Source organism: Ochotona princeps, chromosome 8 (genome assembly GCF_030435755.1).
Source record: "Ochotona princeps isolate mOchPri1 chromosome 8, mOchPri1.hap1, whole genome shotgun sequence".
NCBI classification, from domain to species: Eukaryota; Metazoa; Chordata; class Mammalia; order Lagomorpha; family Ochotonidae; genus Ochotona; species Ochotona princeps.
In genome coordinates, this window is record NC_080839.1 from 59,667,797 (window position 1) to 59,690,626 (window position 22,830).

At 42.0% G+C, this 22,830-nt stretch overlaps 1 protein-coding gene across 3 annotated transcripts in view; it reads left to right on the forward strand.

Annotated features, from left to right (window-relative positions):
* MEMO1 (mediator of cell motility 1) overlaps positions 1–22,830 on the forward strand; it is a 102,133-nt gene that overhangs the window by 56,940 nt on the left and 22,363 nt on the right. For 2 of the 3 annotated variants that reach the window (XM_058668115.1, XM_058668114.1), the window contains exons 6-7: positions 838–949; positions 16,300–16,442. In XM_058668115.1, coding sequence (XP_058524098.1) covers positions 838–949; positions 16,300–16,442 — 255 coding nt within the window. The remainder of the gene's footprint in view (positions 1–837; positions 950–16,299; positions 16,443–22,830) is intronic. The other variant, XM_058668116.1, reaches the window with a different exon arrangement.

Consider the following 22,830-nt stretch of genomic DNA (forward strand, 5'->3'; position numbering starts at 1 on the left):
ATGAATGCTCATTGAAACACTCAGAAAATTGTTGATTTGGATAGCTTGCTAGCAGAGAAATGGAGAATTTCAAACTGGATATAATTTCCTTTGAAAGAGATCACTCCTCCATTTATAGCTTTGATATAGGTAAAATCTAGTAAAGGATCTAGGAATTAATATGTTGTTCTGTGGTAAAATAAAAATATTGTCTTCATGTTTTCCACCCCCAGCTCCACAGTAAAACTTCATTTTCTTTTCCCAGAATATCCAGTTTTAAGTATAGTTTATCAGAAAAGTCTGAATGACTAAAATTACTAAGTCATTTTAAGTCGACATGGTACAGTTTATGTTGTGATCCGCCCCATGGGCTTAATTTAGCAATTTGACGTAACTGGTATTCTTTGTGTGAATTTTCTGTTCACAGTATGGCAGAAACTTGAGATAGGAAGTAGTAATAGCACACGATTTATTTAAAAATGAGACCCCAAAACTACATTATCTAACCAGAAAAGTAGGCCGTTGATTTTCCTGTATTTAGATGGGAGTTCTTGCTGGCATGCCTTGATCAAGGCATTTTAGATGATTTTAGAAACAATAAAGGAGATTAAAGAGAAATTTAAATTATTATTTATGTAACTGTTTTACAGATATAATGAGTAAGTAAATCTTTGTTGTCATTTTGTTTGGTAGATAAAATATATAGTTTTTCTTTTTCAAAATTAATAAATGCAGGAGAATTCTCTGCTGCTTCTGTCTCTTGCCAGCGTATACTATTTTGTGTTAATAGGATAAAATCCAATAGGATAAGGACATACATTAATGTCTTTGTTCTAATGTATTTTGGAATCTCTTTAGTTTACGGAGAACTGTGGAAGACAGGAATGTTTGAACGCATGTCTCTGCAAACAGATGAAGATGAACACAGTATTGAAATGCATTTGCCTTATACAGCTAAAGCCATGGAAAGGTATACTAATTTGATGTACACATCTTAGAAAAATAATAGGCATTACTTTTTTGGAATTATTTGAAGTAGGGTAAGGTAATTATGAGGGTCAGAAGATAATGTTTTTGTTATCTGAAGTGAAATAAAATTTGAGGTTTGATGTGTTAATGTGGCTTAAAATTGGTTTTAAGTTTGTGAAGGCAAATTAATATGGTGGTTTTGTTAGGTGGAAACATATCTACCTATATAAAGTGTATATTTTTGAGTTCTTTATATTTCATTCATCAATTGTTTATCACAAGAATGATTACATTCTTCTATGGTACAGTTTTATTAATAATCATGAAGTTTTAGTTTTGAAAGTAGCTTTATAATCCGTTTATTTCAGCCTTTTACAAAGCATATGAATCTCTTAAATGACTGATTGTTCTTACCCAGTACCTGCTATTGGTCTTCTCCCTGGACTCTGCAGAGAGTAAGACGGGCGGTGCATCTGTTTACTCTCTGCTGAGCACATCACAGCCCAGCAGGTGCTTGTGGTTAATTTACTTTGTAATAAGAAACGTTTCCTGAGGTTTCTTCTTTTAGTGCAGTATTTGAATAAGAAACCTGTCTTTGTTGGTCACGTTTTTCTTATTTTTCCTTTTGTTTCCTTCATACAGTTTTTTTTTTTTAAGATTTAAAAAAAATTTTTTTTTATTACAAAGTCAGATATACAGAGAGGGGGAGAGACAGAGAGGAAGATCTTCCATCCGATGATTCACTCCCCAAGTGAGCCGCAACGGCTGCGCCAATCCGAAGCCAGGAACCAGGAACCTCTTCTGGGTCTCCCACGCGGGTGCAGTGTCCCAGTGCATTGGGCTGTCCTCAACTGCTTTCCCAGGCCACAAGCAGGGAGCTGGATGGGAAGTGGAGCTTCCGGGATTAGAACCGGCGCCCATATGGGATCCCGGGGCATTCAAGGCGAGGACTTCAGCCGCTAGGCCACACCGCCGGGCCCTCCTTCATATAGTTTTGATGTTCCATTTATAGTTTGAAACTTTGTAAGATTTCATTTCTTCTTTGGAGTTGTTTATTATATTCTGTAAGATTTATTTATTTTAAAAAGAGAGAGAGGTTTCCTTCTGCTGATTCACTTCCCAAATGTCTACATGGTTAGGACTCTGCCTGGCCAAAGATGGGAGCCAAGAATTTCGTTGATACTTCCCGTGAGGATGGCCCAGGCACAAACATTAGGGACATCTGCTCCTTTCTGCAGAAGTGAGGTTGCTTGTGTACTCATATGTGTATGTTGGTGTTTGCAGGTGATTGTTTAATTCGCTATATAGCACTATCCCCAGTGTTTTAAGTTCTGACAGGATTTGTTAATTGAAATATTATTAATATATATTAGTATATATTTATATATATTAAAATATTTCCTTTCCTTCTTTTCCCTTTCCTTTCCTTTCCTTTCCTTTCCTTTCCTTTCCTTTCCTTTCCTTTCCTTTCCTTTCCTTTCCTTTCCTTTCCCTCCTTCTCTCTTTCTCTCTTTCTTTCTTCCTTCCTTCCCTTTTTTTTTTTTAATTTTGTTTATTTATTTGAAGGGCAAAGTTACAGAGAGGGAGGGAGAGATACGGACTTGAGAGGTGCCCCATCCTAGTTTACTCCCCAAATGACCACGATAGCCAGATGGCTGATCTTAACCCAGGAGCCAGAAACTTCCATGTCGCTGCCGCCCAGCCCTGGCAACACTAAAACGAGGCACGCTCTTGGGGTCTGGGAAAAGCCGGAACTGCATCTGGATCCTTCCCTTTCCAAAAGCGGCTGTGTTTAAATCCTTCTCTCCGCTGCCCCTGTTGCCGCCGTCCTTCGTTCTTTCCCGTCTTTCCCCTCGTCACCCCCAGTCTTTCTCCATGTTTTGGCTGGATCTTTTGGGCTATTGATTCTGCTCTCTGGATCAATTTTACTTTTCCCTAAAAATGGGCTTTGGGCTGGCATTGTGGCATCAGCGATCAAGACACTGCTTACAATGCAAATCTAAGAAAGTGCCAGTTCCCTTCCTGGTTGCTCAGTTTCCATTCTGGTTCTCTGCTAATGGCCTGGAAATGTGATAGAAGATGGCCCAAGTGTGTGGGCCTGTACCCTCATGTGGGAAGCCCAGGTGAAATTCCAAGCTCCTGGCTTTGGCCTGACCCTGTTCTGTTTGTTGCAGCTGTTTGGGGAGTGACCAGCTGATGGAAGGTCTCTCTGGCTCTGCCTCTGTCTCTTTCTGACCCTTTCAAATAAAATAAAATTTAAAAATTAAAAAAAATTTACAACTATTACAGCCCAACAAATTACCCTCATCTTCCTGTATTTTGTTTGATTGGTGGAAATTTGATCAGGTGTCAGTGGAGACAGTTTGTTTGCAGGTGGACTTAGTCCAAAGGTTCCCGGACACCTGATGCCCTCACTTCCTTTCTGGAACTGTGGTGCTGCTAGTGTGCTGTGGCCTCAGTTCTGCACTTGTCATAGTGTGCTGTATATATTTACGCATTTGAAAGCCTCTTGGGTTTGACAGTGTTTCTTTTGGTTCAGGCTGGTGAGCTTTTTTAACCAGTTTGTTGGTTTTCTATATATTAGTTTATATAAATACATTCTGTTATACTGTAGTCACATCTGCAGTTCTTTCTGAGACAGGACTGAAAGGTCTGTAAATTCCTCTTATTTTTAGTTTTTATTCTTAACTCTTACATACAAATTGGACTCATTTATGGAGACTCGTTTATGTTTTGATATATATGTATATCACATGATACTTGAGTCAGGGTGAATGTACTGATTTCTCCATTTCTAATTTTCTCCATCTCTAAACATTTCCAATTTGTTTAGAGATAAAATGTTAAAAATCTTGTCATGTAGCTTTATAAAAAATAATGCATTACCTGTAGTTTACCATTGCATAGCTATTAAGCCATAGAACACCTGAACTTCCTTCTTTTATCTGCTAACGCTTATTACCCAGAAGTTTCTTGGAAACCGTTTTCCTACTTGACAAGCTGTGCAAACAATGCCTTAAGTCTTTCTGAGGTCTTAATAAAGGATCTTGGAGACATATTATTAGTTTATGATTTGAGAGGCAGTGCTCTTTCATGTTTGTCTTGCTGTTTTGTTTGTTCTTCTGGGGGGTGGGGTTGGAGGAAATGTTGGTTGTTTCGGTAGATTTGTGATGAGAATTAGTTGCTTTCTTTTTTTTTTTTTTTAAGATTTATTTATTTTTATTACAAAGTCAGATATACAGAGAGGAGGAGAGACAGGAAGATCTTTTGTCGGATGATTCACTCCCCAAGTGAGCCGCAATGGCCAGTGCTGCGCCGATCCGAAGCCAGGAACCAGAAACCTCTTCTGGGTCTCCCACGCGGGTGCAGGGTCCCAAAGCTTTGGGCCGTCCTCAACTGCTTTCCCAGGCCACAGTCAGGGAGCTGGATGGGAAGTGGAGCTGCCGGGATTAGAACCGGCACCCATATGGGATCCTGGCGCGTTCAAGGCGAGGACTTTAGCAGCTAGGCCACACCACCGGGCCCGAAACTGTTGCTTTGTAACCAAGGAATTCCGTGTTAGAAATATTTGTTTTAAATTGTGCTTGCGAACTGATTTTTAGCTCTGGTTTTCTTCTTGTGCCTTCTTAAGCTAAGCTGTGAGGAAGCTCTGTATCTCCTTAGCCTGATTCACAGGTTTATTAGGTATATCTTTAATCTTCAAAAGTGCTTTGTGAACAATTTTGCTAATTGTTCTGTAACTGTAATTTGAGTGACCTTTCTTCAGCCTCTTGTAGTGTTTTCCTTACCACTCTTCCAGTATGGAAGATACTGAAAGTCTCCTTGCATTTCCAGCTTCTGCCAGCTTCTGTTTCCCAAAAAACAGTGTCACAAGTTTTAGGATGCTGTTACAGCAGCCCCCCATTTCCAGGCACTCTTATTTTATCTTAGCCATGTATTGCTGCCCAACAAATTACCCTCATCTGCCTGTATTTTGCTTGATTCTGTGGATTGGAAATTTGATCAGGTGTCAGTGGAGACCTTAGTCCAAAGGTTCCTGGATACCCAGTGCCCTCACTTCCTTTCTGGAATTGTGGTGCTGCTGGTCTGCTGCGGCACCTCAGTTCTGAATTTGCTTCTCATCCGTCTCTACTTGTCAGTCATCCTTCAGGACATAGTTACACACACAGAGAGAGAGAGAGACAGACAGAGACAGAGAACTGCACGCTTCCATCTGCTGATCAACTCCCCAAATGGCTGCAATGGCTAGAGCTGGGCTGGTCCAAGGCCAGAAGCCAGGAGCTTCTTCTGGGTCTCCCACATGGGTGCAGAGTCCCAAGGCTTTGGGCCATCCTCCACTGTTTTCCCAGCCCACAATCAGGGAGCTCGATGGGAAGTGGAACAGCCAGGACATGAGCTGGTTCTCATAGGGGCTGCTGGCATTGCAGGATTTGCCCTAGTGCCAGCCTCATTTCTTCTATTTTTCACTGTCCCATTTCTGAGATTTAATTGTAATAACACTAGTATGCTTAATGTTGGCTACAGTTTTCTAAATGTCTTTATTTTTCTATGATTTTACTCTGTCTTGATTTTATTTATATATACATATATAAAATCTTTAATTGTGTGGATTATTGTTCGTACTTCAGATCATGTAGGTTTTTTTTGTTTTGTTTTGTTTTTAAGGTTTACTTATTTATTTACTGCAATAGCTGGAGCTGAGCTGTCTGAAACCAGGAGCTGGGAGCTTTTTCCAGTGCTCCTACATGGATGCAAGGGCCCAAGCACTTGGGCAGTCTTTCTCTGCTTTCCCAGGCCATTAGCAGGAAGTTGGATTGGAAGTGGTGCTGTTGGGACTGGCACCGATATGGGATGTCATCGCTGTGGGTAGAGATTACTACGCCATGTACTCTTATTTGGTTAGTTATTTAATTGTAAAATACTTAAGCATGACTTCCCTTAGTTCTTTGACTACATTTAAACTGATTGTTTTAACATCTTCATTGAATTCAATATCCAGTCTTACTCAGATACAGTCCTGCTGGAAATGCTTCCCTCTGAGTATGTGTTGCGTTTTGCTGTTTCTTTGCTGGCTTACATTTTTTGCCTAGAGAATGACATTTTGCATTCAGATTCTATTTATTCATTTAGCAGTTTACATCAATTTTTATTTATTTATTTATTTTTTAATGCTCTATGCCATGAGAATATAAGCAAAAAGGGGTCGAATCAGACAGGAGTTGGGATATGAACTTAAAACCAAAATGATTTTATTTGAGGTAATACAGTTACGGAGGTTACCAGCTGCCCTTGTACACACACACACACACACACACACACACACACACACACACACGAGGGCAGAAAGCTTACGTAGCTGTAGACTGTGTAGCAGACATGAAGAGTTGTGGAGCTGAGCTTTTCAAGCCTCTGGCCCTCCCTCTCTGCAGGCTCATTGGTTGGGAAGCAATTCAGAGATTGTGCTTGTTTGTTTTGGAAGAACGCTGGGGCCAAGAAGTTTACCTAGGACTTCGTTCTGCTTGCGGACAAGGAGTTTGAATGGCTCTGGGACCTCTGCCACTCAGTCCTGATTCGAGTGCAGTGAGGGAGGTGGGGTGGGGGCATGAGGTGATGGTGTGTGGGGTGCCCATACTCTGGATTGGACTGGTCCAACAAGAGCAGGTAAGTGATGTTCGTATACGGAGGCTTGGGAAATGGCAGTCTCTTGTTTCTGTAAGAACTTTGGGAGTACAGTAACTGCATGAAAGGGATAGAAGCACTGTGAGAATAAAAGGAAATCACAGAGACATAATCGTGGTGGAAAGGAGGGCCAAAATGAGGGGAGGTTATTTTGGGAACAGGTTTCATGAACCAATGTTTAATTACTTCCCCTTCTTTGACCTGGCTGTAAGGACCCAGGCCTCCTGACTGAGATTAGTGCATTTCCCAAGTGATCTTCACCACTACACCAGACTCCTCGCCCTCTTCTTTTTAGTTTATTGGAAAGGCAGATTTACAAAGGGACAAAGAAAGATCTTCCAGCTGTTTCACTCCCCAAGTGGCCACGAACGGCTGGGGCTGAGCTGATCTGAAGCCAGAGCCAGAAGCTTCTTCCAGGTCTCCTACGCAGTTGCAGGGTCCCAAGATTTTGGTGCTTGCAAAGTGAGGGTTTAGCCATTCCACCATCATGCCAGTCTCTATTTTTAGTTTTTGAGCTTGGCTTTCAATGATTCACACCTGCGGTTGCATGGGCTCCCGCTTAGCTAACAATTGCTTGAAGGTTAATCCCTGTAGGCTTTGAGCCAGTTAGGCTTTCACCGGCTGTTGAGGGATTCTGTGTGCTTCTGAGAGCACATTCAGAATTCAGTTGATTTTCGTGTTTGCCCTATTCATTTTGTGTTCAGTGGTTTTAGGTGTCGCATTGCATGCATGAGGATTTTTCGTCTGGTCCTCAGGTTGCCACCGTAATTGATGTAGTTATCCCAGGCTATTGGGACTGCAGGCCTTTTTGTTTCCAATAAAGTGTGGACTTTTTTTGATTGCTGCACATCCAAGTTATCTGCTTTGACATTAAAACTGCTCACTTTCACAGCCAACCTCACAGTGATGGAATTTTTCTGTCAGTGAGATTGGGTTGCAGTGGATATGTTCAGTTCCTGGAAAGATGCCAGACTGCTATGATTTTTACCAAGAAGTCTTGTTAGTTTTTCAACTATAAATGTCATCATAAATATTTTTGCCTTTGGTTAATTTCCAGGATGTAGAAATGATTGTTTTGGATGGTTTTATCCAATTTTGGAGTTTTCCTTGAGGGCACTTTTTTTTGTTTTTGTTTGTTTTTTAATTGCATGGTCGTCCATATGGTTTAACAAATATTTGCTGGTTATAGCTTTTATTTATTTATTTTTTTAATTTTATTCATTTGTGTTTTCTTGAAAGACTGAAGCAGGGTGGAAAAAGGAGCGATAGATGCCTTCCATCTGTTGGTTTACTCCTTGAATACTTGCACCAGAGAGAACTGGGCTAGGCTGATATCAGCTGCTGGGAGCTCAGATTGGGTCTCCCACAGCGGTGACAGAAACCCAAGTACTTGAATCATCACCTGTTGTTTAAGACTCCCAGAGTGTATGTTATTAGGAATCTGTGGCAGAGGCCAAGGCATTCTGCCATGGGATGCGGGTGCTCCAAGTAGCTGCGTAACTGAAGTGCCCTGGGGATGAGATTCTGCACTCATTCACCAAGAGTCCAAATATAGAATGTGAATTTTATTTATTTTTTTATTTTATTATTTTATTTATTTTTAATTTTTATTTTTATTTATTTTTTTAAAAGATTTATTCATTTTATTACAGCCAGATATACACAGAGGAGGAGAGACAGAGAGGAAGATCTTCCGTCCGATGATTCACTCCCCAAGTGAGCCGCAACGGGCCGATGTGCGCTGATCCGAAGCCAGGAACCTGGAACCTCTTCCGGGTCTCCCACACAGGTGCAGGGTCCCAATGCATTGGGCCGTCCTCGACTGCTTTCCCAGGCCACAAGCAGGGAGCTGGATGGGAAGTGGAGCTGCTGGGACTAGAACCGGTGCTTATATGGGATCCCGGGGCTTTCAAGGCGAGGACTTTAGCCGCTGGGCCACGCCGCCGGCCCCTATTTTTTATTTTTTAAAATGATCTTACTTGGTTGATTAGGGTACAAAGGGTCAAGGGCTACAGGAAAGTGGGTAAGACCATTGTTTCCACACTAATATCATTTTTTCCCCTGTATCTGGGGTCAGGGGAGAAACCAAGGGAAAAGCCCCACCTAGCCTCCCACCCACCCCAGGTCCCCGATGTGAGGCACGCTCCGAGGGTCCTGCTCAAGCAGTGTTGATAGTTCATCAGTTCTGAATTGCTGCCAATCTTGCCGTTCCAATCGCGATGAAACCTATTCAGAATCTACTGGCTGAAATAGTTTCTTCATGGTGGGGGTTCTGAGATCAGCAGTTCAATTGGAGGGATCTCCAAAGAAACTTCATCTGAGATGATCCCAAACCTGATTCTTGAGTAAATTTGCCAGTACAGGGTCTGGCACAGTCAGTCGCCCCAATCAGCTTATGCACATGCTGGTTGTTGGAAATTGCTGGGTCAGTTCTGTTTCCAGCCCCGTCATCCACTTGAATCAGTGGGTGTTGTAGTCCAGTTCGATCCTACCCACTTCATACTCGGTCCTCACGCATACCAGTGGGAGCTGCAGCCTAGTTGGGCCGACTCGCCATAACCCCCACCAGGTCTGCCCCCTATCCTGGTTCCCATGCATTCCAGTATGTACGGCAGGCTTGTTCAGTTGTCCCACATCCCATTTAGCTCTCGTACATGTCATTGGGCATTGAAGCCTAGTTCAACCCAACCAACCTACTATCCAGCCCACATACATACTGGCAGATGCCTTTGTGTCTAGCCATCCCTGCCCCTGTCCTGGTTTTCGTGCTCTCCAATGGGAGTGGTTACCCACTAAGGAGGTGCCCACTATCTCCCTACTAGGCCGCTCCAACTTCTGGATTGTGCACTCTCCAGGTGATTCTGGCATTTAACTTAACAGAATTGGCCCCCAGTGCCAGCTTCAGCCATCTGATATGGCAAAGCCCAACCAACCCTCACTCACTCTAATTTTTGCTTGCACCAGTCAGAACAGTCAGCCCAAGTGGCCCTTCCCCAATTTAGCTCACATGAGGCCCACAGGTGTTGTAGCCCTGCCTGGTCTGCTCTGCCTCCATCCCAACTCCTGCTTGCCAGTGGGAGTGGTTGTCCAGCAGGGGAGCCCACATTCCCCTGCCAGCTTTGCCTCCTCCCCCCTGGTTCTCACGTGTGCTGTTTGGGTGCTGCAATCACATCTGGTACAGCTTACCTCACCTTGGCATTCCTTAATGTGCACTGGTATGTGTTACGACCAAAACTGGCCTGACCCACACTCTGTTCTGGTGCTCAGATTTGCCAGCGGTTGATGTGAACAGGTTCAGCCTGGTCTGCCCTGCACCTATGCCATATGTATGATGGTGGGTATCTTCCTGTCACCTGGTCTGGGTTGCTCCATATGGTGGTTCTTGGACTCACCTGTAGGGGTTGTGTTCTCACAGAGGAGTTTTACAAGCTCTTCCTTCAGAACCCTATGCCAGGCCTTGTGCGTACTGGTGGTTCCACGGGCCAGCCCTCATTGCTGGCCTTCAGTCCATTCCAGTTCTTGGTTTTGGCTGTTTCACCCCAGCCAAGGCTTGTCCATACCCAGGCACTGCTCACACATGGCTCAGTAGGGGCAGAGACCCAGCCTAGTCCGTCCTACATCTACCCAGGTTCTCCAGAGCACCAGATAGTGCTGTTGTCTAGCCCAGCTTGGTGCGCCCAGCCCCAGTCCACATTTGTGCCTAGGGAGATTGCAGCCATATCCAGACCAGAACACAGCCCCCGCACCCTCCTGTGGCAATCCCAACCCAGCAAAGGTGTGCTCTCACAGCTTCCCAACCGAGTCTATTCCCAGCCCCAAATTGCACACGTGTCTGTGGGAGCTCTGACCCAGTTGGCTTAGCCCCTCACCTGTCTCAGCCTTTGCCTATGATGCTGTGCATAGTATTCCTGCCTCATGTAGACCAGTTGGTGTAAGAACCTAGATCAGAATGACATGTGCTCTATCCTGATTTCTTTTGTTTGAGTTGAAGTTTGCTTGGCCCTGCCCGGTCTGCCTCCTTCTAGTTGCAGCTTGGCCCACCCCACATCCTATTTTAGGATGTACTTTTGGGTGGTGCTGCCTTGACCTGCTCAGATTGCCATTGGTTCCTTTACCTGTAAGTGATGGCAGGTGCCATGGTCACTCCTAGCTTAGCCCCTTGCCATCCCAGCTTGTGAGCTAGCCTGCGGGACTTGTATTTCCACAGGGTTGGACCCACACTTCCCCCACAGAGTTTGCCCCCAGACCAGGTTCTCTTGCATGCTGGTTAGTGTCCAGACCCTGCCAAATGTGACCAGTCCACTGTTCCACCACCCAGTCAAGTAATGGTACCTATTCCTGCCAGACAGGCCCCCATCCATAGCTTTGGTATGGATTGGTGTGTGGCAGTCAATGATGCTCTTTGCTAACAGCCCATCTCAGGATTCCTAATTTGGCTGGTGATTCAGTCTGGCCCAAAGAGATCTTATGGATACTCCCCTCCAAACCATCAGGTCTCAGTCCTTATGCTTGCCCGAAAGTTTCCTGACCCTGTTACTGGGAATCACCCAGAATTCATCTCTCACCTACGCTAAAGCTGGCCTTATTCATGGGTGCCCCTAAGCAGCAGTTTCATATTGTAAAAACCACAGAGTTCGCTGCTGGGCGGCCCATGGGCAGAGCTTGGCACCAATAGGCGCACTGGCTGCCCAAAGCCAAGGACTCGTTCACTGCCTTCCAGCAGTGGCTTTGGCCTGAGTCCCCAGCCTTAGAACCGGCCCAGCAGGGCCACCCCCCACAACCGCCACGCTGCGGGGAGCTGCAAGCTGCCCCCAACCCCAAGGCCTGGACCAGAATGTGAATTTTAAAACCTAAGATTGTTGCTTTTATTTTTATTTGCTTCTCTGAGCATGCCTCTTTTTGGGAGTTGATACATGATTGATTTTTTAGGAAATATTTATTTCTATTTGAAAGACAGATTTACAGGAGAGAGAGAGACTGAGAGAGAGACAGGGACAGAAAGTACCTTGCATTTGCTGGTTCACTCCCCAGATAGCCACAATGACCAGAGCTGAGTTAATCTGAAGGCAGGAGCTCTTCTAGGTCTCCTGTGTTGGATCCAGGACCCAAGGTTTTGGTCATCCTCTGCTTCTTTCCCAGTCAGCAGGGACCTGGATCCAAAGGGCAGTCCATGCAGCACATGAACTGGTGCCCAAATGGGATGCAGATGCTGTAGGGGGAGGATTAGCCTTGGCCTAGATATGAGAGAAGCTAGGTGGATGAACCTGGATTCAAGTCTGAGGTTTGCACAAGGGATAAGACTTTTAGTTCTGAAATTTTGTGATTTCTGAATTTAATTTGAATTTCTGAATATTGGTGTCAGATTGAGGTGATTTGAAGGGTTTGGTGGTTCATGTGCAGAATAGACATGTTTATTTAAAATGAGCCAACTGTGTTTTTTTTAGCCCTTTTTTATATTGTTTTAGAGCCAACTATTTTTTTTATTATATATATTTTATTATAGTATTTATGTATCTGAGGTGAAGGGGGATATTGAGGGAGAAGCCCCACCCAGTTTTCCACCCTCCCAAAGTCCTGGATGTGGGGCATGCTCTGAGATACTTGCTCAGGTGGTTTTAATAGTTCTCTAGTTATGGATCGCTGCCAGTCTCACCACTCCCAGCTTGATGAGGTGATTGAAGAATCCACTGATTGTCACAGTCCATCATAGAGTCTTCATTTGCCCAGTATTTCGCTGCCCAACATTTAGCTGAGGTGGTTGATTGATTTGTTCTGTCCTCTGTCCTCTCCTGGCTAGGGTTCTGAGTCCAGCAGTCCGATTGGGGAGATCACCAAAGAAACTTTGAGGTATTCCCAGATCAGATTCCCGCATATTCCAGCAAGCACTGGGCCCGGCACAGTCCATCGCCATGATCAGCTGGTGGTTGCAATTGCTGGGTTGGTTCTCTGTTTTCAGTCCTGACCACCCACTGGAACCAATGGGTGTTGCAGTCCAGCCTGGTTCTGCCCAGCACGTACTCGACCCTTTCATCAACCAGTGGGGGCTGCAGCCCAGTCGGGGCGACCCACAATAACCCCCACCAGGCCCGCCCCCCACCCTGGCCTGCCAGTATGCATACCAGACTAGTCCAGTCTGTCCGCTTCCTGTTTGGCTCTCTTACCTGTCAATGGGCATTGAAGCTTAGTTCCATCTAACCAGCTCAAGAATCAAGCCCTCACGGATGTTGTTGAGTGCCTCTCTGTCTAGCCACCCCAGCCCCTGTCCTAGTTTTCATGCCCTCCTGCGGAAGTAGTGACCCAAGAGGGGGGAACCCATCACTTCCCTCCCGGGTCTCTCTCAGTCCCGGTTTATGCACTCTTCGGGTGATTCTGTGGTTTGACTTGACAGAATTAGCCCCCAGTCCCAGCTTCTGCCAGCTGTCTGTGGCTAAGCCCAAACAACCTTCACCCACTCCAATTTATGCTAGAACCGGCAGGAATAATCAGCCCAGCCTGGCTTTTCCCTGATCTAGTCCACATGCGGCACTCAGGTGTTGCAGCCCTGCCCAGTCTGGTCTGTCCCCATCCCAGCCCACGCTATCCAGTGGGAGTAGCTGTCCGGCGAGGGGACCAGCCCCTCAATCCCCCCGCTGGCTCTGCCCTCTCCCTTCCTGGTTCTCACGCGTGCTGGTTGGGTGCTGCATTCAAATCCAGTACAGGTAATCTCACCCTGGCATTCTTTTTTTTTTAAAGATTTTATTATTATTGGAAAGCCGGATGTACAGAGAGGAGGAGAGACAGAGAGGAAGATCTTCCATCCGATGTTTCACTCCCCAAGTGAGCTGCAACTGGCCGGTACGCCGATCCGAAGCCGGGAACCAGGAACCTCTTCCGGGTCTCCCACGTGGGTGCAGGGTCCCAAAGCCTTGGGCCATCCTCGACTGCTTTCCCAGGCCACAAGCAGGGAGCTGGATGGGAAGTGGAGCTGCCGGGATTGGGACCGGCACCCATATGGGATCACGGGACTTTCAAGGCGAGGACTTTAGCCGCTGGGCCACACCGCCGGGCCCTCACCGTGGCATTCTATATTGTGCACTGGTTTTTGTCGCGACCAAACCTGGCCCGACCCACACTCTCCTCTGGTGTTCGGGTTTGCCAGTGGATGACATGAACTGATTCAGCCTGGTCTGCCCCTGACCCATGCCAAATGTATGCCAGTGGGAAACTTTCCATGGCCTATTCTGGGCTGTTTCCTATCATACTTCTTGCGCTTATTTTGTGCATACCAGGGGGTCCATGAGCCAGCCCTTCTCAGTTCACCTTCTGTCCAGGAACAGTGGCTTTTCATGGCTGGCTTTTACCCCATTCTGGTTTTTGTTGTTGGATGTTTCAGCCCAGCCATGTAGAGCCAACTATTTTTGACATTATACCTTTCCTGTAGTTTTTCTTGCCTCATAGTTTATGACAGGTGCAGGTGCTTAAAAAAGTTCATGGAGAAATGGAATTAAAAAATTTATTTTCTTTTTCTTTTTCTTTTTTTTAAAGATTCATTTATTTATTTTTATTGGAAAGGCAGATACATAAAGGAGGAGGGAGAGAAAGATCTTCCATCTGATGGTTCACTTCCTAAGTGGCTGCAATGGCCGGAGCTCAGCCGATGTGAAGCCAGGAGCCAATAGGCTTTCCTGGGTCTCCCATACGGATTCAGGGTCCTGAGGCTTTGGGTTGTCCTTTACTGCTTTCCTAGGCCACAAGCGGGGGTAGCTGGATGGGAAGTAGGATTAGAACCGGTGCCCGTATGGTATCCCAGGTGTACAAGGCGAGGACTTTAGCTGCTAGACTTTTGTGACAGGCCCAAATTAAAAGATTTGTTTTCTAAAAATTTTTGAGTCCCTGCATAATCCTTTTACAATAAGTATTTTTGGTGAGCTTTTTGAAGACCATCTTCAGAGATACTGTCATGAAGTTCATTTTATAGAGAAGGAAATCACTTCTCAGTTTAGACTCTTAACTATTTCCTAACATTGTGTGAGGTTGACATTGAAACCTGTTTCTTCTGACCTCTCGTTCACTGTACTCTAATGTAATTGTTTTTCCTCCATATCCTCATTGCTTTTGGACATTTGTAGCTATTTATATATTAGTACTGGAGGGTAGAAGAGTTGTAAACAGTCTTCCTACGTTTTTACTAACAGGTGAAATTCTTTCTTTCAGTTGGCGATTACTCTTAACTACTCATAGAACCCCTATTCACAGAGGCAGTTACTTTCAAACTACTAGGAGTCAGAGGAGAGACGTCCGCATGGCAGCTTCCTCTGCCAGCTTCCTTGTTTTTTTCTTACTCCATAGATGCAGATTCTGCCCATGAAGCCCCTGCATTGCAGAGGGACTGGAGATCTGTATGATCTGTTTATTTCACAGTTGACCAGGGTAAGGGGGCTGCTTTGGGGGAGGAGCTTGGGTGCTCTGACTTGAGCTGTATGCAGCTGGGCTGCAGTTAAACTGGGATTACTTAAACTTTGTGTTTTCAAAAAATCCTTGCATAAATTCCCTTTTCCTACATCAGCTAAGTGCCAAAGTATCATATTAGAAAGCATTTAGTATAATGGTGATTTTTTTGTTTTTGTTTTTAAAGTCCTTTTCAGAAAAAGACAAGCATGATTCATGATCTAATATTTCAAGTTTGGAAGCAGAAAATAAATAGTATTGAATATGTGAGGGTACTGAAAAAAGTTTGTACAAAAATAGTATTAAAAGATAAGTTTATGTTGGTGCCAATAACTGAAATCTATGCAGTTTTTTTTTCATCTTACGCATTTTCCTGAACATTTTGAATACCCTGTGTATGCACAGATTCCAAAATTTTTTTATTCCAAAATAAATTTGTCTTCATTCCATTTTCCACGATGATTTTGAAATGCCTTGGTATGTAAATATGATTTCAGAGAAATTAAAAATAAGATTTTTGATATACATCTGTTTCTGTTATATGTCATAATCATTCTTTACTAATTCATTTTGTTCCTTTTCCATAAATCTGTCAGTACAGAGTGAAAAAGGAACTGCAGATATGCCATCAAAACTGTGGGTGGGCAGGGTGTCTTTTTCTTGCTGTTAGAAGTGAATGCTTGAAATTCTTTGTGTAAACTAGTTACCAGTGAAATTTGAGTTGTGTTTTCAACTTGTGTATTGGGATCAATAGGATAGGTGTTCAAGTGTGGTTGGTGAATATTACTGAAGAAAACAAAAAGGTTTATAGTTTTTATTTGTTAGGCTGACAGAACAAGTGCTTGAAGTGATGGCATTTATAATGAAAGGAGTAAACTAGGCGAGGAAGGCTTTAATGTTCTTAGGATCCTGAAAGGACTGGGTCGGTGATTACATGTTGGTGGATAGCTGTCAAATCTTGAATTGACAGGTCTAATGGACTTTTGTTTTTGAGGGTACTACTATATTTGGTGGTCAAATAGCTTGCTAGATAAAGCTGTATACATTTCTGTAATTTTCTTCAGTAGTTTTTTATATTGTATTCCTTTTAACATTTAATTTACAGCAGTAATGTTATATGTTATCCCTACCACTGTTAATAAATATTCCACTTTCTGGTGCCAAAATTTTAGAAACTGTTTCTATTCTTAAACATCTAGAATGACTGTTTTGCCTTTTTTCCCCCCCTTTTCTGTTTTCTTTAAGCCATAAGGATGAGTTTACCATTATTCCTGTACTGGTTGGAGCTCTGAGTGAGTCAAAAGAACAGGAATTCGGAAAACTCTTCAGTAAATATCTAGCGGATCCTAGTAATCTCTTTGTGGTTTCTTCTGATTTCTGCCATTGGGGTAAGTTCTAGCTTTTAAAGTATCATGCTGGATTATCTACTTGTGGCTTAAGAAATTTTTTCATCTAAGCTCTGTCAGTTTTTGTTGCTTTCCTTGGAAAGTTTTACTTTTAGCAGCAGTGTTTAGAAATAAATAAAAAAAGTCTTGGTCATTAAAAAACATAAGATTACAATAGTGGATTACGGATACATTTCCAAAGGCGACTGGTATAATTGGATTCACACTGTGAGGGCATCCTTGCTTAGTCACTTATGTTAGTAGGAGTGAAAACCCTTGAACCCCATCTGCAGGTAGGTATATGGCAGGCTCTCTGAAGGTAGTTTTGCTGGATAAAACAAACGCTCTTCTTTAAAATGTAGAAGAGCACTGTGTGCTATGCCAGTCCTTTTCCACATTTCCTTTTTTGTAATTAGTCTTTCTTTCTTTCTTTTTTTCCTTCGGTGCTTAATTTTTGCCCACAATTGCCATCAGTTTAGAGCTACCCTCCAAAGATTGTAACACGTTGGCTATTAGCACTGTGGTCTTCATTGGTAATGCTTTATAAGGGTAAGGACTCTTAAGTGATTTTTGTGATTGTTGTGGCTTGAGAGAATAAGGACGCTTTGCAGTGAATAAATCATGAAGAAAGTGAGATAGTTTTTGGATGATTCTGTCAGTATATTTTGTTTTAGAATTCTTTGGATAAAATTTGCTCTCATATATCTGTTAATGTCCTAGAGTATTTCTGAGTTGCATTCCTCTTGGGACATCTCTTTGATCCATTTGTTCATTGGTTTAAGGATGTCAGTAATTTGTTCATCACTTATTTTTTAGAGTATTTATTATAGGAAACCTAGAACATAGACCGTAAGTTTGGAGACAAATGCTAGGATGGCCAGAATAATGTGCTCAATATTGGATGCCTTGCCTTTTTACCTATCTTACTCATTGATTACCTGAGTTGATTAGACTTTTATCTGGCCTATTTATGTTAGCTTGTTCTCTTCCCTTTTTGAGTGCTCTTAGTGTTGGCATGACAGTTTAAGAGAACTGTTGTCCATATAATATAGGTAAGATTTTTTTATGAGGTATTGATTGTCAAGTAGGAATAAATCTCCTGGATCGGGGTACGGGGGGTGTAGGAAAATACTTTATTGACATTTTTGATTATCACAGCCAACATGGGATTTGGAAAATAGCGTTACTACTGATACCTAATGATTAGGTGTATGGAAAGTGCTGCTGACATATTCTACAATGCACAGAACTACCCTCTACATCAAAGAATTACCTGGCCCAAAGTGTCATTAAATACCAAGGGTGGGAAAGCACGATTTGGGATGTAAAAGGGCTATTTTTCCTTTCTAAACTCCAGAGAAGTTTCCTTTCTAAACTCAGGCTTTCTTAAGAATAAATTCAACTGATTAGTTACTGATGTGTTACGTTGGGCAGAAATTATTTTATATAGATGTGCTGGCTAAGGAGATTGTTCAAAAGAGTTCTTTTTGAAATTTATTAATAGTTTTCAAAAAAGGGGTATTTTTCGTAGTATTTTGAATTTGTGTTGGCAGCAAAGCATATTCACTTTTCAGAAAATGCCCTTCCTCCTTAATTTTGAAAGCTCTTGTGAATAATTTAAGTACTTCAGAATCTGAGTGCTTGCTCTCAGTTTGTCGCATGTTGCGACCTCAACGTAAATTCACGTCAGACAACAGTAGATGGCTTTTGTTATTTTCTGTGTCATCATCCTTATTACTTGATTAATAATTTGAAAGCAAACAATCCCCCAATCCTCTCCTATATGTGACTACAGTGGTTGAAAGATAAAGATTTTGTTTTATATCCTATCTAGAGTCTCAGAAAAAAATTCTTTGGGCCATTTTGTCTTCAGATTTTTAAATAAGTTTGGTATTGTAAGATAGGATTTCCACTTCATGATTACAGAAAAGAACTCAGAATTTTCAAATGTTGACAAATATAGCTCTGAGAATTATCTGTAGACTAAAATATTTATACAAAGGCACTTATAAAGTGTGTGAAAAACTGGAATTTAAAGTTAAGTTTACTTTTTTGGAGTAGAACATTTTGAAATACATGTCTATGCAGGGTTAGTGAAAATTTCATTATGAACAAAACTGCATTTAAAAAAGAAAGATTTATTTATTTATTTGAAAGGCAGAGTTAGAGAGTGAGATGAAAAAACAGTGAGAAAGCAAGAGAGTGAGGGGGAGAGACCAAGAGGGAGAGAGATCGCCAGTCCTCAGATAGCTACTATGGGTGGGGCTGGGTCAGGCTGTAGCTGGGAGCCTCTTCCAGGTCTCCCACTTGGGTGGCAGGGTTCCAGATGCTGAGGCCATCTTCTGTTGCTTTCCTGGGAAATCGGCAGGCATTTGGATCAAAAGTAGAGCAGCTAGGATACTGCACCTGCTGTGGCAGTGATTTAACTTGCTGTGCCACAGAGCCAGCTCCAGTGTATGTATTTTACATTTGTTTAGGACCAACATAAATTTAGGTTTCAATAAATTTAGCTTTTAGCCACAACCTGGTGGTTAAGTACATGCTAATTTGTTTATTTTTCTTCTTATCATCATTAGCAACACTCATACTTGTGGAAAGCACTGTGGTAGTTTTCACAGATAGTTTGATGGAGATGTAGGAGTCAGCGAAAGGTGTGTAATGTGGATAGTATTCCAAAATTGATAGTCTCCTTATAGTCGCATAAACTAATTTTTATAAAGTATATTAATATGACTCATTGGCTAGGTAAAAGTTTTTTTTTTTAAACTTCAGAATTAGATAAAAATTTGTGTAGTGCCATTAGATAGCCTTTCTTTTTTTTTTTTGTGCAATTTTTTTATTATTATTAATTTCATTGCATAATGTGACACATTTGTTTTTATGCACTGGAATTCCCCCCACCCCTCCCCAAACCCTCCCCCCACCCCCATGGTGGATTACTCCACCTTGTTGCATTTCCATAGTTCAAATTCAGTTGACATTCTTTCATTGGAGGTTTTGACCAATCATAAAAGATAGCCTTTCTAAAGAGTACTATATTACCAGACCTGGTGCGGTAGCTTAGGGGCTAAAGTCCTTGCCTTGCATGTGATGTGCTGGGATCCATATGGGCACCGCTTCTAATCTCGGTTGCCCTGCTTCTCATCCAGCTCCCTGCTTGTGGCTAGGGAAAGCAGTAGAATACGGCCAAAAAGGCTTGGGACTCTGCACCCGTGTAGGAGACCGGAAGAGGCTCCTTGCTTCCTATCAGTTCAGCTCAGCTCCGGCCGTTGCAGTCATTTGGAGAGTGAATCAGCAGACAGATCTTCCTCTCTGTCTCTCGTCCTCTCTGTGTATCTGACTATCCAATAAAAGTAAATAAATCTTTATAAAAAAAGAGTACTATATTACCATCTCAAAAATTTGTTTCTTGTGAAGATCAATTACTTTTTTCTTCTCCCTTTAAAACAAAGATATTTTAGATTGTTTTTCAGCATGTAAAAGCAGTTATAACAGATTTCAGATAATTTCAACAAAGAATGCCTTTCCTTAATCACAAAATACCTTAAAAAGATCCATTGAAGTTAACTCTTAACACCTTACACATTTCTAAGGAGCTAATTTTTTTTAAATCACTAAACTGATGTTAGAGTATTTGACAGAATATACAGAATATATACACAATGCAAGTTTCCTTGTGTTCATTCCATAAAGATAGACCACTGGCATTGATTCTATTTTTCGTTTCTGGTCAGTCATTGATTCTTTTTATATTTTGTCTAGCTTTTGTGAACAACCGTAAACCTTGTTAACGGAGAAAATTGGAAGTTCTTTACGATAATTGTCCATATTTTCCCTTGTTGACCTTTTTTATTAGTTAATATCTTATAAAATGATGTTTTAAAATATGTTTTACTTTAAAGATATTTCTCTCTCAAATCATATTTACTTTAAACCTAGATTGGAAAAAGAATATTTGATGGAAGAACATAGCAAGATTATAATACCCTGCAAGGTTTTGGGGTTCAGAGGGGGTTGGTGTGAGATATGCCAAGGGAGAGACGGGAATGTTGTTTCTGCTCTCTTCTCATTTGATTCTCCAAAAGGGAATTCTGAATTTCAATTTATGCCTTTTATCTTATGAACTTTATACATAGGAAATACATTACTCATTATCTCCTGTGACTCTAGAACGAACCCACTTCATTTTTATCCTTCCTGCTACTAGGAAGAAATGGAGTAAATGAAGGCATTTGTTGCTAGTATTTGATTTTGAACATGGTTAGTATGTTTTCCTCACTTTTCATTTTTTCTTGAAAGTTAGAGACAAGGGCCCAGCGTGATAGCCTAGTGGGTATCCTTTATTTGCATGCACTGGATCCCATTTGGGTGTTGCTCCACTTCCCATCCAGCTCCCTGCTTGGGGCCTGGGAAAGCAGTCGAGGACATCCTGAAGCTGTGGGATCCTGCGCCCGTGTGTGGGAGGCCCAGATAAAGCTCTGGGGCTCCAGAGCTTTTTATCTGGATTTTTTATCTGGATTGACTCAGATCCTGCCGTTGTGGCCATTGGGGAGTGAATCAGCGGATGGAAGGTCTTCCTCTCTGTCTGTCCTCTCTGTAAATCTAACTTTCCAATAAAAATAGGTATATCTTAAAAAAAAATTAAAAAAGGAAAAGAAAAAGAAAAGGAGAAGAGACAGAGATCTTCTGTCCACTGACTTGCTTTCCTGATGGCTGCAACGACTGGAGCTGGGGTGATAGGAAAGCAGGAGCCTGGAGCTTCTGTGTTTCCCATGTGGTTTCAGGGACCTAAGTACTTGGATCATACTCTGCTGCTTTCCCAGGACATGAGCAGCGAGCTGGAGCAGAAGTGGAGCAGCCAGGACTTGAACTGGCTCCCATATGGGATGCGCATGCTTCAGGTTGATGATCAATGTGCCACACCATTGTGCTGCTCCCATCCTCAGACTTTTTATACTTAACGAATTCTATACCCTTTAGGATGATTCTGTTTTTAAGAATTTTGTCTGGAGTTACTTTAGTTTGACTGCTTGTTACAATTTACTATTCTGTTTGTTCATTGTTGTTTTCTTTTTAATAGTTATTTACACGAGAGGCAGAGAGACAGAAGCAGTGGGGGGAAGAGAAAGAGCAGGTGACGAAGTGCAGGTACATACATGTGCTTCCGTTCTCTGGTCACTCCCCAAACGGCCTGGCCGTGACAGAAACCCAATGATGCCTCCAGGCTCTGTATTTGCAGGAAAGTGGAATCAAGATCTGGAGCTGGGTTCTGAACCCTGTCCTCTGCTGTGAAGCACTGGCGTCTTAGTTGGTGTTCCTAATTGCTGTGCTGGCCAAATGCTCCCACCTTCAAGATTGGAGTTTAGTTTTCTCCATACATACTGTCCATATTTGTGTTTTTCTGATATTCCTGAAAATTATATTTTCCCAAATTTAGTTTACTGATAGCTTTCCTATACATACTTTATCGTTAATTTTTTAAGACATTTCTAAATGAAATTGAACCGAAGATGAATTAATTCCTTAAAAGTGGAATTACGGTTCTATTTGCTTTGTCTTTGTGGCTTGGCAAGTTTATTTCAGTAAGTTTACTGGGTAATGTTTATGACCGATTATTTTGTTATAATGTGCATGAAATTTCTCTATAGTCTCCTTGGTAATTTTTGTTTTTTCTCCAAGAACTTATGATCTAGGTTTATATAGTCATTTTACAAAATATGCCACTGTAGCCTTTTCTTAAATATTTATTAAAGTTGTAACTTTATGTAATTTTCTTCTTTGAAATATCAGTAAGTGATTATTTGCTTTTATTCTTTTCCCTTTGTACTAGTCTCTTTAGATTAAGGATATAAAGTATTTCCTAAGTATATAAATTGGTTTGAATACAAGTTAGCTTACTTCCAAAATGTTTTTTTTACCCAAATCCTCATGTTTATCTCCTCAAATTTATTCATGTACATACATATTTTTAGAGAATTTTTGGTGGGGTAATGTAAAGCTGAAAGTTCTGTGTGGATGAGAAGATGATAGTGTTTAGCTTTTCAAAATGATTGCTTGGTTTGGTGCTGCATTGACAATGTTTCCTTTATGAAATGCAGGCTTCCTCAGGTAGTGAGTCCAGTTATGAAAGCCCCAAGTCAAGTCCTTGATCTAGAATGGCCTAATAATCTATCTCACTTGTTGTAAGATGTAACTCAACTATTTGAAAAATAGTTTAACATATAAGAATGACTAAGAAAATTTATATTAGTACATTTTGATGGGACATGTGTCTGGAAGTCTGTCTTACTGAGTTTTATAGATTAGCTTTCCAAAGTCATTGTTTATTCTTGCAGTCCAGAGCACAACGTAATGTTGAGGTAGTTAGTCTATTATAATATTCTTATTTTTT